Raw genomic sequence first — 19,730 nt, 5'->3', positions numbered from 1 at the left:
GACACCAAACTCATACAAACTGACACCAAACCCACTTTTTCCAACTCGGTTAGAAGCCAACTATCACATATTTCAGAGCAGGCTCAAAATTCACAGCGCCTTCTGTTTAAACCATAATAAAAACATAAAAAATGTAGTTACGTTCTAGTTGTGGGTCCAGTTTTAACGTTATGTGTAGGCCTAGCTGAGGCGACCCCGAATCCCAAGTTTCGGCTCGAAAGGTCATTTGGAGCCCGAGCAGCGACCTTAATTGGTGCTGAAAATCCACATTTTCCGGGCGTTGCTAAGGGGTCCTTGAATGAGCTATCAGACAGAAACGTTAGGGTCCGTCTCTATGGGCCGAGGTAGTTTCAATGCACCTAGTCTTGCGACTCTGGGACTTTTCTAAATGTTGTCATTTCGTGATGGTCAAAATGAAGTTATTGCAAATGTATGAGGCTGTTTCCCGGTCTGAGAACCTTCTAGAGCCACATAACTCACCGTGCACTATCGACTTGAGCTCTAGAACAGGTTTCTAAAGTTTCAGAGCTCTAGGTCTGATGGTTCTTTGATAGTTCGAACAAAGGTAACTATTGCAGGCTCTGTGTGTCTGTAAGCCCCACACTATGCCTTTGCTGTGTTTGTGTGTGAGCTTTTCTTGGAAATCTGATGGGAGAAATTACTTATTTACAGTTCATGAGGTCACACATATGACATTTTGGAAAGATGTGACATTTTTACCCCTTCGAAACAGACACTGTGACCCCAATTAAAGGCACTTCCGGTTGGCACAGGAAGTTTAACCTGTTATGGCTAGGGGGCAGTATTTTCACGGCTGGATAAAAAAACATACCCGATTTAATCTGATTATTAGTCCTGCCCAGAAACTAGAATATGCATATAATTATTAGCTTTGGATAGAAAACACTCCAAAGTTTCTAAAACTGTTTGAATGGTGTCTGAGTATAACAGAACTCATTTGGCAGGCCAAAATGTGAGAAGATTCTGTACATGAAGTACCCTGTCTGACCATTTCTTGAACTTCTTTGCCATCTCTATCCATTACAAAGGATCTCTGCTCTAACGTGACACTTCCTACGTCTTCCATGGGCGCTCAGAGCCCGGGAAAAAGCTGAATGACGTAATTCAAAGCCTTGGCTGAAACACACGAGCGCTTTTGCTAAGTGGTCTATCAGAGGACAAAGGGCTTAAGCTCGTGCACTGGCCGCCCCCGTCTTTGTGTTTTTCCCTCTATTTGCCGAAACACAGATTCCCGGTCGGAATATTATCGCTTTTTTACGAGAAAAATGCCATAAAAATTGATTTTAACCTGTTAGGGCTAGGGGGCAGTATTGACACGGCTGGATAAAAAAAACATACCCGATTTAATCTGGTTACCACTCCTACCCAGTAACTAGAATATGCATATACTTATTACATATGGATAGAAAACACCCTAAATTTTCTAAAACTGTTTGAATGGTGTCTGTGAGTATAACAGAACTCAAATGGCAGGTAAAAACCTGAGAGATTCCTTTACAGGAAGTGGCCTGTCTGACCATTTGTTGAACTTCTTTTCATCTCTATCATTTACTAAGGATCTCTGCTCTAACGTGACACTTCCCACGTCGTCCATAGGCACTCAGAGCCCGGGAAAAAACAGAATGTCGTCATTCCAGCCCCAGGCTGAAACACATTATCGCCTTTCTCAAGTGGCCGATCAAGGGACACGGGCTTATGCGCGTGACCCCGACCGCCCCCGCCTTTGGGATTTTTTCCTCTGTTTGCCGAAAAGGAGATTCCCTGTCGGAATATTATCGCTTTTCTACGAGAAAAGTGTCGTAAAAATTGATTTTAAACAGCGGTTGACATGCTTCGAAGTACGGTAATGGAATATTTAGAATTTTATTGTCACGAATTGCGCCATGCGCGTGACACTTCTTTACTATTTCGGATAGTGTCTGGAACGCACGAACAAAATGCCGCTATTCGGATATAACGATGGATTATTTTGGACCAAACCAACATTTGTTATTGAAGTAGCAGTCCTGAGTGTGTATTCTGACGAAGACAACAAAAGGTAATCAAACTTTTATAATAGTAAATATGATTATGGTGAGTGCTAAACTTGCCGGGTGTCTAAATAGCGAGCCCGTGATGCCTGGGCTATGTACTTAGAATATTGCAAAATGTGCTTTCACCAAAAAGCTATTTTAAAATCGGACATATCGAGTGCATAGAGGAGGTCTGTATCTATAATTCTTAAAATAATTGTTATGCTTTTTGTGAACGTTTATCGTGAGTAATTTAGTAAAATGTTAGCGAATTCCCCGGAAGTTTGCGGGGGGTATGCTAGTTCTGAACGTCACATGCTAATGTAAAAAGCTGGTTTTTGATATAAATATGAACTTGATTGAACCAAACATGCATGTATTGTATAACATAATGTCCTAGGGTTGTCATCTGATGAAGATCATCAAAGGTGAGTGCTGCATTTAGCTGTCTTCTGGGTTTTGGTGACATTATATGCTGGCTTGAAAAATGGGTGTCTGATTATTTCTGGCTTGGTACTCTGCTGACATAATCTAATGTTTTGCTTTCGTTGTAAAGCCTTTTTGAAATCGGACAGTGTGGTTAGATTAACGAGAGTCTTGTCTTTAAATGGCTGTAAAATAGTCATATGTTTGAGAAATTGAAGTAATAGGATTTTTAAGGTTTTGAAAATCGCGCCACAGGATAGCAGTGGCTGTTACGTAGGTGGGACGAATTCGTCCCGCCTAGCCTAGAGAGGTTAAACAGCGGTTGACATGCTTCGAAGTACGGTAATGAAATATTTAGAAATCTTTTGTCACGAAATGCTCCATGCGCGCGACCCTTATCTACCATTCGGATAGTGTCTAGAACGCATGAACAAAACGCTGCTATTTGGATATAACGATGGATTATTTTGGACCAAACCAACATTTGTTATTGAAGTAGAAGTCCTGGGAGTGCATTCTGACGAAGAACAGGAAAGGTAATCAAACTTTTCTAATAGTAAATCTGATATTGGTGAGTGCTAAACTTGGTGGGTGTCTAAATAGCTAGCCCTGTGATGCCGGGCTATCTACTGAGAATATTGTAAAATGTGCTTTCACCGAAAAGCTATTTTAAAATCGGACATATCGAGTGCATAGACGAGTTCTGTATCTATAATTCTTAAAATAATTGTTATGTTTTTGTGAACGTTTATCGTGAGTAATTTAGTAAATTCACCGGACTATTTTACAGCCATTTAAAGATAAGACTCTCGTTAATCTAACCACACTGTCCGATTTCAAAAAGGCTTTACAACGAAAGCAAAACATTAGATTATGTCAGCAGAGTACCAAGCCAGAAATAATCAGACACCCATTTTTCAAGCCAGCATATAATGTCACCAAAACCCAGAAGACAGCTAAATGCAGCACTCACCTTTGATGATCTTCATCAGATGACAACCCTAGGACATTATGTTATACAATACATGCATGTTTTGTTCAATCAAGTTCATATTTATATCAAAAACCAGCTTTTTACATTAGCATGTGACGTTCAGAACTAGCATACCCCCCGCAAACTTACGGGGAATTCGCTAACATTTTACTAAATTACTCACGATAAACGTTCACAAAAAGCATAACAATTATTTTAAGAATTATAGATACAGACCTCCTCTATGCACTCGATATGTCCGATTTTAAAATAGCTTTTTGGTGAAAGCACATTTTGCAATATTCTAAGTATATAGCCCAGGCATCACGGGCTCGCTATTTAGACACCCGGCAAGTTTAGCACTCACCATAATCATATTTACTATTATAAAAATGTCATTACCTTTTGTTGTCTTCGTCAGAATGCACACCCAGGACGTCTACTTCAATAACAAATGTTGGTTTGGTCCAAAATAATCCATCGTTATATCCGAATAGCGGCGTTTTGTTCGTGCGTTCCAGACACTATCCGAAATAGTAAAGAAGTGTCGCGCGCTTGGCGCAATTCCTGACAATAAAATTCAAAGTATTCAATTGCCGTACGTCGAAGCATGTCAACCGCTGTTTAAAATCAATTTTTACGTCATTTTTCTCGTAGAAAAGCGATAAAATTCCGACAGGGAATCTCCTTTTCGGCAAACAGAGGAAAAAATCCCAAAGGCGGGGGCGGTCGGGGTCACGCGCATAAGCTAGTGTCTCTTGATGGGCCACTTGAGAAAGGCGATAATGTGTTTCAGCCTGGGGCTGGAATGACGACATTCTCTTTTTTCCCGGGCTATGAGAGCCTATGGACGACGTGGGAAGTGTCACGTTAGAGCAGAGATCCTTAGTAAATGATAGAGATGGCAAAGAAGTTCCAGAAATGGTCAGACAGGCCACTTCCTGTAAAGGAATCTCTCAGGTTTTGACCTGCCATTTGAGTTCTGTTATACTCACAGACACCATTCAAACAGTTTTAGAAAATTTAGGGTGTTTTCTATCCATATGTAATAAGTATATGCATATTCTAGTTACTGAGTAGGAGTGGTAACCAGATTAAATCGGGTATGTTTTTTATCCAGCCGTGTCAATGCTGCCCCCTAGCCCTAACAGGTTAACGGATTCGTCTGAACACGCTGCAACTGGATCTGTAACTTTTGGGGGAAAAGAAACACATTTCTTTGAGCATCACCAATTCTACAAAGTATGATTTATCTTAAATGATGATAGATAAATGGCTGGTTCTTTTTTTCCTGACACCGTAGGTTCATGTACTTTGACGTGAAGCGGTCAAATTAGCGCTCTGTTCATTTTTTACCTTTAATCCCAGAAAAATGGTCTTAACCTCTATGGGCTAGGTGGGACGCTAGCGTCCCACCCGTGGTGCACTCCATCAACAGCAGGTGCATTTCAAGAGCGGCAAATTTGAATCCAAATAAATGTCAAAATTCAAATTTTTCAAACATACAACTATTTTACACCCTTTGAAAGATAAACATCTCCTTAATCTAACCACGTTTTACGATTTCAAAAAGGTTTTACGGCGAAAGCATAAATTTAGAGTATGTTAGGACAGTACATTTACAAGAGTTGTGTGTAATGTTTTGTCAATTCAAAGACAGGGTCACCAAAACCATAAAACCAGCTAAAATGATGCACTAACCTTTTACAATCTCCATCAGATGACACTCCTAGGACATTGTTAGACAATGCATGCATTTTTAGTTCTATCAAGTTCATATTTATATCCAAAAACAGCGTTTTACTATGGCATTGATGTTGAGGAAATCGTTTCCCTCCAATAACCGGCAGTCAATTCAACACCACAAATTAAATAATTAAAATGAGAAAACATTGGTAAAATATTATATTGTAATTTAAAGAATTATAGATTTACATCTCTTGAACGCAATCAACTTGCCAGATTTAAAAATAACCTTACTGGGAAATCACACTTTGCAATAATCTGAGCACTGCGCCCAGAAAAATACGCGTTGCGATACAGACTAGACGTCATGTTGGGGAGATCTAAAATCAAAAATACTATGTAAATAATCCATTACCTTTGATTCTCTTCATCAGATGTCACTTCCAGGTATCACAGGTCCATAACGAATGTAGTTTTGTTCAAAAAAGCTCATCATTTATGTCCAAAAATCTCCGTCTTGTTAGCACATGATCTAAGCCAGCCGGACTTCTCGTCATGAACGAGGGGAAAAAATATATTTACGTTCGTTCAAACATGTCAAACGTTGTATAGCATAAATCATTAGGGCCTTTTTTAACCAGAACATGAATAATATTCAAGGTGGACGAATGCATACTCTTTTATGTATTGGAACGAGGGTACCCAACATGAACTCGCACGCCAGGTGTCTAATGGGCCATCATCGTTCCATGGCTCTTGTTCGGTCAGATCTCCCTCCAGAAGACTCAAAACACTTTGTAAAGGCTGGTGACATCTAGTGGAAGCAATAGGAAGTGCCAAAATATTCCTCAGCCCCTGTGTTTTTCAATGGCATAGGTTTAAAGGTAATACAACACATCAGGTATCCACTTCCTGTCAGAAAATGTCTCAGGGTTTTGCCTGCCAAATGAGTTCTGTTATACTCACAGACACCATTCAAACAGTTTTAGAAAATTTAGGGTGTTTTCTATCCATATGTAATAAGTATATGCATATTCTAGTTACTGGGTAGGAGTGGTAACCAGATTAAATCGGGTATGTTTTTTTTATCCAGCCGTGTCAATACTGCCCCCTAGCCCTAACAGGTTAACTCAAAAAGCGTTGAGGCCTCGACACCATCTTGTTTGGGGCTAACTGCCCGTTACGCCAAACCTATGCGCACCAAGTTTCGTCTTAAAACCTGTTGGGGCTAGGGGGCAGTATTGAGAATTTTGAAAAAAATATGTGCCCATTTTTAACTGCCTCCTACACCAACTCAGAAGGTAGAATATGCATATTATTGTTCAGGTTTGGATAGAAAACACTCTGAATTTTCTAAAACTGTTTGAATGGTGTCTAAGTATAACAGAACTCATATGAAAGTCAAAATTCTGACAGGAAGTGGATACCTGATGTGTTGAATTACCTTTAAGCCTATGCCATTGAAACACACAGGGGCTTATTAATTGTTGAGCACTTCCTATGGCTTCCACTAGATGTCACCAGTCTTTAGAAAGTGTTTTGAGTCTTATACTGTGAGAACTGAACTAACAAGAGCCTTGGAACGGTGATGGCCGATTAGACTCTTGCGCGCGAGTTCATGTTGGGTACTCTCGTTCCAAAACGTTTTAAAAGAGAATGCTAACGTCCGCCTTGAATATTATTCATGTTCTGGTTAAAAAAGGCACTAATGATTTATGCTATACAACGTTTGACATGTTTGAACAAACGTAAATATATTTTTTCCCCTCGTTCATGACGAGAAGTCCAGCTGGCATAGATCATGTGCTTACAACACGGAGCTTTTTGGACATAAATTATGAGCTTTTTCGAACAAAACTACATTTGTTATGGACCTGGGATTCCTGGAAGTGACATCTGATGAAGAGAATCAAAGGTAATGGATTATTTACATAGTATTTTCGATTTTAGATCTCTCCAACATGGCCCTTTGTCTGTATAGCAAAGCATATTTTTCTGGGCGCAGTGCTCAGATTATTGCAAAGTGTGATTTCCCAGTAAGGTTATTTTTAAATCTGGCAATCCGGTTGCGTTCAAGAGATGTAAATCTATAATTCTTTGAATGACAATCTAATATTTTACCAATGTTTTCGAATAGTAATTATTTAATTTGTTGTGCTGCTTGACTGGCGGTTATTGGAGGGAAACGATTTCCTCAACATCAACGCCATAGTAAAACGCTGTTTTTGTATATAAATATGAACTTGATAGAACAAAAGATGCATGCATTGTCTAACATAATGTCCTAGGAGTGTCATCTGATGGAGATTGTCAAAGGTTAGTGCATCATTTTAGCTGGTTTTCTGCTTTTGGTGACGCCTGTCTTTGAATTGACAAACATTACACACAGCTATTGTCAATGTACTCTCCTAACATAATCTAACTTTATGCTTTTGCCGTAAAGCCTTTTTGAAATCGGACAACGTGGTTAGATTAAGAAGATGTTTATCTTTCAAAGGGTGTAAGATAGTTGTATGTTTGAGAAATTTGAATTATGACATTTAATTGTTTTCAAATTTGGCGGTCTTGATATTTCACCTGTTGTTGATTGGGTGTACCAGGGGTGGGACGCTTGCGTCCCACATAGCCCATAGAGGTTAATAACCTCTTACATCTAGACGTTCCGCTAGCGGAACACCTGCTCCAATATCCAATGATAGGCGTGGCGCGAATGACAAATTCCTCAAATACAAAAACTTCAATTTTTCAAACATATGACTATTTCACAGCATTTTAAAGACAAGACTCTCCTTTATCTAACCACACTGTCCGATTTCAAAAAGGCTTTACAGCGAAAGCAAAACATTAGATTATGTCAGCAGAGTACCAAGCCAGAAATAATCAGACACCCATTTTTCAAGCTAGCAGATAATGTCACAAAAACCCAGAAGACAGCTAAATGCAGCACTAACCTTTGATGATCTTCATCAGATGACACACCTAGGACATTATGTTATACAATACATGCATGTTTTGTTCAATCAAGTTCATATTTATATCAAAAAACAGCTTTTTACATTAGCATGTGACGTTCAGAACTAGCATACCCCCCGCAAACTTCCGGGGAATTTGCTAACAATTTACTAAATTACTCACGATAAACGTTCACAAAAAGCATAACAATTATTTTAAGAATTATAGATACAAAACTCCTCTATGCACTCGATATGTCCGATTTTAAAATAGCTTTTTTGGTGAAAGCCCAGGCATCACGGGCTAGCTATTTAGACACCCGGCAAGTTTAGCACTCACCAATATCAGATTTACTATTATAAAAGTTTGATTACCTTTTGTTGTCTTCATCAGAATGCACTCCCAGGACTGCTCCTTCAATAACAAATGTTGGTTTGGTCCAAAATAATCCATCGTTATATCCGAATAGCGGCATTTTGTTCGTGCGTCCCAGACACTATCCGAATGGTAAAGAAGGGTCGTGCGCATGGCGCAATTCGTGACAAAAATCTAAATATTCCATTACCGTACTTCGAAGCATGTTTATGAGTTCCATATGCCTGCCATATGAGTTCTGTTATACTCACAGACACCATTCAAACAGTTTTAGAAACTTTAGGGTGTTTTCTATCCAAAGCCAATAATTATATGCATATTCTAGTTACTGGGCAGGAGTAGTAACCAGATTAAATCGGGTACGTTTTTTATCCAGCCGTGAAAATACTGCCCCCTAGCCATAACAGGTTAAAAGTCTTTTCCATTTAGGAGAAATGGCCATGTTGTGATTGGTGATGTTTTGTACATTTGCAATATGATTCCATTCGCCAACTGCTGGAATATACCGGGACAACGGAAAAAAGACCAAAATATAAAGCGGAAACCGAATGTTCGAGAGACTTCGTTCGATGACTTCCCGAAAGATCTGGCCCCGGTGCACGGCCCGCCGCCGTCGGCGAATTTTAGAAACATTCGCGGACGTCTAGTAAGGGACCGTACATTTGCAATATGGAGTTTCTCATAAATCATACAGCAAATGCCAAAATGTTCCCTTCATGTATGTAAGTTGTGGGTAGGCAGGTAAGGTAGGAGAGGGGGCTCTTTAACTTTTACTTTCTTTGCTTTGGTTCCGTCCAACCCCTTTTCCCCACATTACCGTGTGAAGGAAATACATTCCCTGTAAACGGTAATATTCTCTGCCTCTGTCATACTTACCCGCACCTACAATCACATACCTGCACCTACAATTACATACCTCTTTACCTCCACCTACAGTCACATACCTCTTTACCGCCACCTACAGTCACATACCTCTTTCACTCCACCTACAGTCACATACTTCTTTACCTCCACCTACAATCACATACACTCAACTCCCCGTGGAGTGAAAGAGGTATCAGGGTGTTGCATTCCCTCCAAGAGGCATGCATAACATGTGTAGACAAAGATGAGTTCTCCAGTAGGTACCAAAACATTTAAGGGCCATTTTCTCAAAAGTGAGGTTACAAGTTTATCAACTTTCAAAGCAGAATTACTTCCCCATTGTTCCTCAACTGTAGTGTATAATATTGTTACGTGCCTCCTAAGAGAGGTAGGTGCAAGAGTCAGGAGCAGGAGAGCAAGGATTTCCAGAAGCACAAACGTTTATTAGAACGTCCCAAACACGACAACAACCGGTGGGGAAACACACCCAACGAAGTCGCCACACACAGGGAAATAAATGTAACACACGGAGGAGAAACCTCTACTCCTAAATACACTACAAACGGTACAACACGACCGTGAGGGGAAAAAAACCCTGTGGCGCAATCACGCACCCCTAGCAGAGCAACAACAGCAAATAATCCTTCACAAAGACTAGCAGGCAGCGGAGGTTAATAAACCCACCCAAACACGCACCCCTAGCAGAGCAACAACAGCAAATAATCCCCCACAAAGACTAGCAGGCAGCGGAGGTTAATAAACCCACCCAAACACGCACCCCTAGCAGAGCAACAACAGCAAATAATCCCCCACAAAGACTAGCAGGCAGCGGAGGTTAATAAACCCACCCAAACACACACCCCTAGCAGAGCAACAACAGCAAATAATCCCCCACAAAGACTAGCAGGAAGCGGAGGTTAATAAACCCACCCAAACACACACCCCTAGCAGAGCAACAACAGCAAATAATCCTTCACAAAGAATAGCAGTGTCACGCTTGTCGTTAGAAATGGCGGACCAAAACGCAGCAGGTATGTGTATACTCATCTTCTTTATTTAACGGAAAAGAAGGAAAAAACCAAACAAACACGTATACAAAAAATAAGCAAAACGATGAACGGCAAAATGACAGCCTTGAAGGCAACACAGCAATCCAAAGACAATCTCCCACAAATAACAAACACAAACACACCCTAATATATGGGACTCTCAATCAAAGGCAAATAGACAACACCTGCCTTCAACTGAGAGTCCCAACCCCAATTAACCAAACATAGAAACCGACATACTAGAGTAAACATAGAATACATGAAAACCAAACAGTGCCCAAAAACCCCGGAATACTTAAACCAAATGCCCCTTCAACAAACACACCACCCCGAACCACACAAAACGAATACCCTCTGCCACGTCCTGACCAAACTACAATAGCAATTAACCTTATACTGGCCAGGACGTGACAAGCAGGCAGCGGAGGTTAATAAACCCACTGAAATTAACTAATAGGACACAGGTGTAAAACAAAACAGACAGACACAAACGAAAAGGAAGAAATGAATCGGTGGCAGCTAGTAGGCCGGCGACGACGACCACCGAGCACAGGGAGAGGAGCCACCTTCGGTCGTGACAAATATACAATTTTCTAGCTCTGAGTCTCTACTTTTATCCAATGTAAAAAACACAATTTCAAATGTTGCTACATAAGACCGAATCAAGCCGGTCGGTCACAAATTGTATAATTGAGAGAGATGAGGCAAAAGGAATGTCAAATAGGTCTGGCTGCACAACCAATTGGCAAATGTACTGCAAATTGAGAAACCATGTGACTAAACTGAATAAAAAGAAGAAAAAACTATACTATGAAACAAAGATGAATGACATAAAGAAGGATAGTAAAAAGCTTTGGAGCTTTTGATTCACGAAAAGTGAATGTGGAAGAGAGGAAATAGTTATTGTTGTCTATCAACAATGACAAGCCACCGGGGTCTGACAACTTGGACAGAAAATTACTGAGGATAATAGAGGACCATATTGCCACTCTTATTTGCCATATCTTCAATCTAAGCCTACTAGAAAGTGTGCCCTTAGACCTGGAGGGAAGCAAAATTCATTCCGCTACCTAAGAATAGTAAAGCCCCCTTTACTGGCTCAAATAGCCTACCAATCAGCCTGTTAGAATAACTACTGTAGAGATAGTAGAACTACAGTGGAGGTAGTATAACTAAAGTAAAGATAGAACTACAGTAGAGATAGTAGAACTACAGTAGAGATAGTAGAACTACAGTAGAGATAGTAGAACTACAGTGGCGACAGAACTACAGTAAAGATAGTAGAACTACAGTGGCGACAGAACTACAGTAAAGATAGTACAACTACAGTAAAAATAGAAGAACTACAGTAGCGATAGTAGAACTACAGTGGAGGTAGTATAACTAAAGTAAAGATAGAATAACTACAGTAGAGATAGTAGAACTACAGTAAATATAGTATAACTACAGTAGACAGTAGAACTTGAGAACAGATAATTACGGTAGAGACAGTAGAACTACAGTAGAGATGAGTAGAACTAGAATATAGTTAAACTAGAATAGATATAGTAGAAATAGTAAAGTATGTGTGTGTGTGTGTGTGCGCTGACCTGCAGCAGTTGTTGTTTCCACACATCAAGACCTCCCGTCCTCCACAGCAGATAGTGCAGTACGACTGGTATCCATCATCATCGTATTGGTACGCACACTCCAGAAAACAGTTCTACACACACCCACACACCTTTAAACTCCAGGAACAGTTCTATAGACAATACAAACTCTTACAGAGGGCGGGTCTGTTTACCTTGCAGCTCTGACACATGGCTCCGATGAAGAGAGGGTGTTCCAGAGAGACGTTGAGGCTACCACAGGAGATACAGATATCTACACACACAAATACACACACACACACACACAAACACACACACACACAGAAGTCATGAAATGTTAGCAAGAAGTGGAGAGAATAGAACTACAGTAGAGATAGTAGACCTAGAGTAGAGACTAAATATACAGTATAACTACAGTAGAGATAGTAGACCTAGAGTAGAGATAGTTAAACTAGAGTAGAGATAGTAAAACTATAGTACACAGTATGTCTACAGTAGATACAGTAGAACTAAAGTAGAGATAGAACTACAGTGGAGGTAGTATAACTAAAGTAAAGATAGCAGAACTACAGTAGAGATAGTAGAACTACAGTAGAGATAGTAGAACTAGAGTAGAGATAGTAGAACTAGAGTAGAGATAGTAAAACTATAGTACACAGTACGTCTACAGTAGATACAGTAGAACTACAGTAGAGATAGTAGAACTAGAGTAGAGATAGTAAAACTATAGTACACAGTACGTCTACAATAGATACAGTAGAACTACAGTAGAGATAGAACTACAGTGGAGATAGTAGAACTACAGTAGAGACAGTAGAGATAATACAACTACAGTAGAGAGAGTAGAACTAGAGTAGAGATAGTAGAACTATAGTAGAACTAGAATAAAGATTGTATAACTTCAGTAGAGATAGTAGAACTAGAATGGAGATTGTAGAACTACAGTAGAGATAGTAGAACTAGAATGGAGATTGTAGAACTACAGTAGAGATAGTAGAACTACAGTAGAGATAGTAGAACTAGAATAAAGATTGTAGAACTACAGTAGAGATAGAGATGTTTACCTTCCATGTTCCTGGTCTTCTGTCTGATCTCTTGGATGAGTCTCTCTGAAACACAACAAAATCTTATGCCGAGTGTACACTACACAACTTTCAAAATCCTAACATCGCTGTGCATCTCACTGTCTTGCCTGTCGTTTTTTTTGTCTTGTCAACATAGTGTTGCTCACACTAAACAATCTGGCACAGATGGGGTCACACATTACAAGATTCTTCACTTGATTCTCCATACCACCACGATGTCTTGCGAAAACAATGATGTGATGATGTGATTAGATTGTTAACGTAGCTACAATGAGCTGTGGCTCAAAGCAACCTTATAAACGTTTTCAGTCAGACATTCACAATTGCCATACAGAGGTGACATTTTTGAATTGAATAACATTACTTGTGAACTTCAGAGCTGTAATGATTTGACACTTTGGCTTTGGTTAAAGGCAAGTAAAAACGCACACTAGTAGTAGTCATGTCTCTTGCTCCAGAGTCTACACATTCTGGCTGATGAAAAATAATGTCATCATATCACTGGCATCTTCTCCTCGCGAGCTCTCATTGGCTATTGATGAATGATCACCATTCTCAAAACTTGTTCAAATCAAACATGTTTCAAAATATTGGGACGCCTGGGACTGCTCAAAGAAGGGATCGGTAGGCCTCAGATTGCGTCTCATTAAACGAGTATCTGTGACTGTCGTGAGTAGCCAATGACATCAAATCAAGCTTTATTTATACAGCCCATTTCAGACTGGAACGCAATGTGCTTAACAGGAAAAAAACTAATAAAACACAGCAAACTAAAAGCTGAAATATTTACTACACACACACAAAAAAAAAAAACCCTGAGGAAAAGCAAAGTTAAAAAGGTGTTTTAAGATCTCTTTTAAATTTTGTTTTGGTCCCCCTCAGGTTCTCTGGCAGGCTATTCCAGATAATGAAGGCCTCTCCATGCCTCTTGGTCCTAGACTTTGCGGTAGTTAAAAGACCAGTGGACCTGAATGACCTACTGGGTACGTAACTTAAAAGCATGTCTGACATGTATTGGGGCGCACAATCGTGGATTGATATAAAAAGCAAAAGAAGAATCTTAAAATGACTTGTTAAACTCACAGGCAGCCAGTGCAGAGATCTTAAAACCAATGTAATGTGTGCTCTCTGTTCTGTGTTCCTGATCAGTACTGTGCTGCAGCATTCTGTATGTTTTTCAGTTCACCAATGGCTTTCTTGGGTAGACCAGACAGGAGAGCATTACAGTAGTCAAATCAAATCAAATCACATTTTTTGGTCACATACACATATTTAGCAGACGTTGTTGCGGGTGTAGCGAAATGATTGTGTTCCCAGCTCCAACAGTGCAGTAGTATCTAACTAAATGATTGTGTTCCCAGCTCCAACAGTGCAGTAGTATCTAACTAAATGCTTGTGTTCCCAGCTCCAACAGTAATATCTAACTAAATGCTTGTGTTCCTAGCTCCAACAGTGCAGTAATATCTAACTAAATGCTTGTGTTCCCAGCTCCAACAGTGCAGTAATATCTAACTAAATGCTTGTGTTCCCAGCTCCAACAGTGCAGTAGTATCTAACTAAATGCTTGTGTTCCCAGCTCCAACAGTAATATCTAACTAAATGCTTGTGTTCCCAGCTCCAACAGTAGTATCTAACTAAATGCGTGTGTTCCCAGCTCCAACAGTGCAGTAATATCTAACTAAATGCTTGTGTTCCCAGCTCCAACAGTGCAGTAATATCTAACTAAATGCTTGTGTTCCCAGCTCCAACAGTGCAGTAATATCTAACAATTCACAACAATACACACAAATCTAAAAGTAAAACAATGGAATTAAGAAATATATAAATATTAGATCGAGAAATGTAGAAGTGGCATTGACTAAAATACATTAGAGTAGAATATAGTATATACATATGAGATCAGTAAAGCAGTATGTATACAATATTAAAGTGACAAGTGTTCCATTATTAAAGTGACCAGTGACATCTATGTACATAGGGCAGCAGCCTCTAAGTTGCAGAGTTGAGTAACCTGGTGGTAGTGATGGCTATTTAACAGTCTGATGGTCTTGAGATAGAAGTTGTTGTTCAGTCTCTCGGTCCCAGCTTTGATGCCTTCTGGATGCCTTCTGGGTGATAGCAGGGTGAACAGGCCATGGCTCGGGTGGTTGATGTCCTTGATGACATTGGGGGCTGTAGATGTGTCCTGGAGGGCAGGCAGTGTGCCCACGTTGATGCGTTGGGCAGACCGCACCACCCCCTGGAGAGCCCTGCGATTGCAGGCACCGCAGGTGCCATACCAGGTGGTGATACAGCCCAACAGGATGCTCTCAATTGTGAATCTGTAAAAGTTTATGAGGGTCTTAACTTGAAGCTGTCCACCTTCTCCACTGGGGCGTGCTACCTCTGCTTTTTCCTGAAGTCCAAGATCAGCTCCTTTGTTTTGTTGACGGTGAGTGAGAGGTTATTTTCCTGGCACCAGGGCCCTCACCTCCTCCCTGTAGGCTGTCTCGTCATTGTTGGTAATCAAGCCTAATATGGTTGTGTTGTGCGCAAACTTGATGATTGAGTTGGAGGCGTGTGTGGCCACGCAGTCATGGATGAACATGGAATACAGGAGGGGCCTGAGCACGCACCCTTGTGGGGCCTCTGTGTTGAGGATCAGTGAAGTGGAGGTGTTGATTCCTACCTTCACCACCTGCGGGCGGCCCATCAGGAAGTCCAGGACCCAGTTGCACAGGGCTCGGTTCAGACCCTGGGCCTCTAGCTTAATGATGAGCTTGGAGAGTACTACGGTGTTGAAGGCTGAGCTATAGTCAATGAACAGCATTCTTACATAGGTATTCCTCTTGTCATAGTGAGATAGGGGAGTGTGCAGTGCAATGGGGATTGCATCGTCTGTGGATCTATTGGGGCGGTAAGAAAATTGAAGTGGGTCTAGGGTGTCAGGTATGATGGAGGTGATATGATCCTTGACTAGTCTCTCAAAGCACTTCATCATGACAGAAGTGAGTGCTACGGGGCGATAGTCATTTAGTTAATTTACCTTAGATTTTTTGGGAACAGGAACAATGGTGGACGTCTTGAAGCAAGTGGGGACAGCAGACTGGGATAGGTAGAGTTTGAATATGTCCGTAAACACTCCAGCCAGCTGGTCTGCACATGCTCTGAGGATTCGGCTAGGGATGCCATCTGGGCCAGCAGCCTTGCGAGGGTTAACACGCATAAATGTCTTACTCATGTCGGCCACGGAGAAGGAGAGCCCGCAGTCCTTGGTAGCGAGCCGCGTCGGTGGCACTGTCTTAACCTCAAAGTGGGCGAAGAAGGTGTTTAGCTTGTCTGGGAGCAAGACATTGGTGTCCGCGCCGTGGCTGGTTTTCCCTTCATAATCCGTGATTGTCTGTAGACCCTGCCACATACGTCTCGTGTCTGAGCCGTTGAATTGCAACTCCACTTTGTCTCTGTACTGATGTTTTGCCTGTTTGATTGCCTTACGGAGTGAATAACTACACTGTTTGTATTCAACAATATTCCCAGTCACCTTGCCATGGTTAAATGCGGTGGTTCGCACTTTCAGTTTAGCTCAAATGCTGCCATCTATCCAGTTTCTGGTTTAGGTAGATTGTAATAGTCACAGTGGGAACAACATTCCCTATACCCTTCCTGATGAACTGTCACCATGTCCGTGTATACATCAATGTTATTATCTGAGGCTACCCAGAACATATCCCAGTCCGTGTGATCAAAACATTTGAAGCATGGCTTCCGATTAGTCAGACCAGCGTTGAATTGACTTTAGCACGGGTACTTCCTGTTTGAGTTTCTGCCCATAGGAAGGGAGGAGCAAAATGGAGTTGTGATATCATTTGCCGAAGGGAGGGCGGGGGAGGGCCTTGTAGGTATCCCAGAAGAGAGAATAGCCGTGGTCGAGTGTTTTCCCAACACGAGTACTACAATGGGTTGATAGAACTTCGGTAGCGTTTTCATCAAATTTGCTTTGTTAAAATCCCCAGCTACAAGTTAAATTACCCTGGGGGGTGCGAATAAAGGATCCAATTGAGGAAAGTCATATTCCTGGTCGTAGTGCTGGTGAGTTATCGCCGCTGTGAAATCCAAAAGTTCTTTCTGGCTGTATGTAATAACACAAAACACATTCTGGGCTTATAGTGAAAAGAAAGAACACACAAAAAACCTAAATACTGCAAAGTTGCTTAGGAGCCATGTCTGTCAGCACTATCTTGCTAACAAGCCTACTTGTAATAAAAGCATAGATGAATCTCACCTTGTTCCTCAGGTGGTAAAAATGTATTTTGGTCACATTCCTAACGTGTGTTTCAAAATTTCATTCAGATTAAAAAATAACACCTGCTATTTTACCTGGTATTTTACCTGGTATTTCATCTTTATTGGCCATGACTTAAAACGTGAGGCCAGATTCTCTCTCTGTGCTTTGGCTCCAACAATAAGTACCTCGGTCTTGTCTTGATTTAGCTGGAGGAAGTTGGAGCCATCCAATTATTTAAATGATTAATAGGGTCTAATAATTTATCCATGCTGCAATCAATGCTGCACTTTCTGATAATGCTGCAAAGGGGTCAAATTATAAACTGAACAGTACCAGACCCAAAATCAAAGCTGTGCTTTCTGATAACGCTGCCAAGGGATAACATATATAAACTGAACAGTACCGGACCCAAAATAGAACCTTGTGGAACACCACGTTACATGTATTTTTATGTTCACCAAGAGTGACAAAAAACTCTTAATGGTTAAATAGGTCCTAAACCAGTTTAGAACTGGACCAGAGAGGCCAACCACCTTTCCATTTAGAACTGGACCAGAGAGGCCAACCACCTCTCCATTTAGAACAGGACCAGAGAGGCCAAACACCTCTCCATTTAGAACAGGACCAGAGAGGCCAAACACCTCTCCATTTAGAACAGGACTAGAGAGGCCAACCACCTCTCCATTTAGAACAGGACCAGAGAGGCCAACCACCTCTCCATTTAGAACAGGACCAGAGGGGCCAACCACCTCTCCATTTAGAACAAGACCAGAGAGGCCAAACACCTCTCCATTTAGAACAGGACTGGAGAGGCCAACCACCTCTCCATTTAGAACAGGTCCAGAGAGGCCAACCACCTCTCCATTTAGAACAGGACCAGAGAGGCCAACCACCTCTCCATTTAGAACAGGACCAGAGGGGCCAACCACCTCTCCATTTAGAACAGGACTGGAGAGGCCAAACACCTCTCCATTTAGAACAGGACTGGAGAGGCCAACCACCTCTCCATTTAGAACAGGTCCAGAGAGGCCAACCACCTCTCCATTTAGAACAGGACTAGAGAGGCCATCCACCTCTCCATTTAGAACAGGACTGGAGAGGCCAACCACCTCTCCATTTAGAACAGGTCCAGAGAGGCCAACCACCTCTCCATTTAGAACAGGACCAGAGAGGCCATCCACCTCTCCATTTAGAACTGGACCAGAGAGGCCAACCACCTCTCCATTTAGAACTGGACCAGAGAGGCCAACCACCTCTCCATTTAGAACAGGACCAGAGAGGCCAACCACCTCTCTATTTAGAACTGGACTGGAGAGGCCAACCACCTCTCCATTTAGAACAGGTCCAGAGAGGCCAACCACCTCTCCATTTAGAACAGGACTAGAGAGGCCAACCACCTCTCCATTTAGAACAGGACTGGAGAGGCCAACCACCTCTCCATTTAGAACAGGTCCAGAGAGGCCAACCACCTCTCCATTTAGAACAGGACCAGAGAGGCCATCCACCTCTCCATTTAGAACTGGACCAGAGAGGCCAACCACCTCTCCATTTAGAACTGGACCAGAGAGGCCAACCACCTCTCCATTTAGAACAGGACCAGAGAGGCCAACCACCTCTCTATTTAGAACTGGACTGGAGAGGCCAACCACCTCTCCATTTAGAACAGGACCAGAGGCCATCCACCTCTCCATTTAGAACTGGACCAGAGAGGCCAACCACCTCTCCATTTAGAACTGGACCAGAGAGGCCAACCACCTCTCCATTTAGAACAGGACCAGAGAGGCCAACCACCTCTCCATTTAGAACTGGACCAGAGAGGCCAACCACCTCTCCATTTAGAACAGGACCAGAGAGACCAACCACCTCTCCATTTAGAACAGGACTGGAGAGGCCAACCACCTCTCCAGAAGGACAACAGTGTCGAATGCAGCGCTTAAATCTAAGAGTACAAGGACAAATGAAATAAAATCAAAGTTTATTTGCCACGTGCGCGAAATTCAACAGGTGTAGACCTTACAGTGAAATGCTTACTTACAGGCTCTAACCAAAAGTGCAAAAAAGGTATTAGGTGAACAATAGGTAAGTAAAGAAATAAAAACAACAGTAAAAAGACAGTGAAAAATAACAGTAGTGAGGCTATAACAGTAGCGAGGCTATAAAAGTAGCGAGGCTACATAAAGACACCGGTTAGTCAGGCTGATTTGAGGTAGTATGTACATGTAGATATGGTTAAAGTGACTATGCATATATGATGAACAGAGAGTAGCAGTAGTGTAAAAGAAGGGTTGGCGGGGATTCGATCTTGCAACCTTCCGGTAACTAGTCCAACGCTCTAACCACTAGGCTACCTGCTGCCCCGAATGGGTCTTCCAAATGGACAATGACCCCAAGCATACTTCCAAAGTTGTGGCAAAATGGCTTAAGGACAACAAAG

At 41.6% G+C, this 19,730-nt stretch overlaps 1 protein-coding gene across 4 annotated transcripts in view; it reads right to left on the bottom strand.

Moving 5' to 3' along the window:
- LOC106570983 (DNA (cytosine-5)-methyltransferase 3A) overlaps positions 1 to 19,730 on the bottom strand; it is a 118,206-nt gene that overhangs the window by 41,956 nt on the left and 56,520 nt on the right. For all 4 annotated transcript variants that reach the window (XM_045695477.2, XM_045695479.2, XM_045695478.2 and 1 more), the window contains 3 exons: positions 13,012 to 13,056; positions 12,142 to 12,221; positions 11,948 to 12,060 (listed from right to left, as the gene is read on the bottom strand). In XM_045695477.2, coding sequence (XP_045551433.1) covers positions 11,948 to 12,060; positions 12,142 to 12,221; positions 13,012 to 13,056 — 238 coding nt within the window. The remainder of the gene's footprint in view (positions 1 to 11,947; positions 12,061 to 12,141; positions 12,222 to 13,011; positions 13,057 to 19,730) is intronic.

The sequence above is a fragment of the Salmo salar genome, chromosome 15 (genome assembly GCF_965601325.2).
Source record: "Salmo salar chromosome 15, fSalSal1, whole genome shotgun sequence".
Classification (NCBI taxonomy): Eukaryota; Metazoa; Chordata; class Actinopteri; order Salmoniformes; family Salmonidae; genus Salmo; species Salmo salar.
Note: the sequence above shows the minus strand (reverse complement) of the source record. Positions and strands in the feature narration are given on the sequence as shown.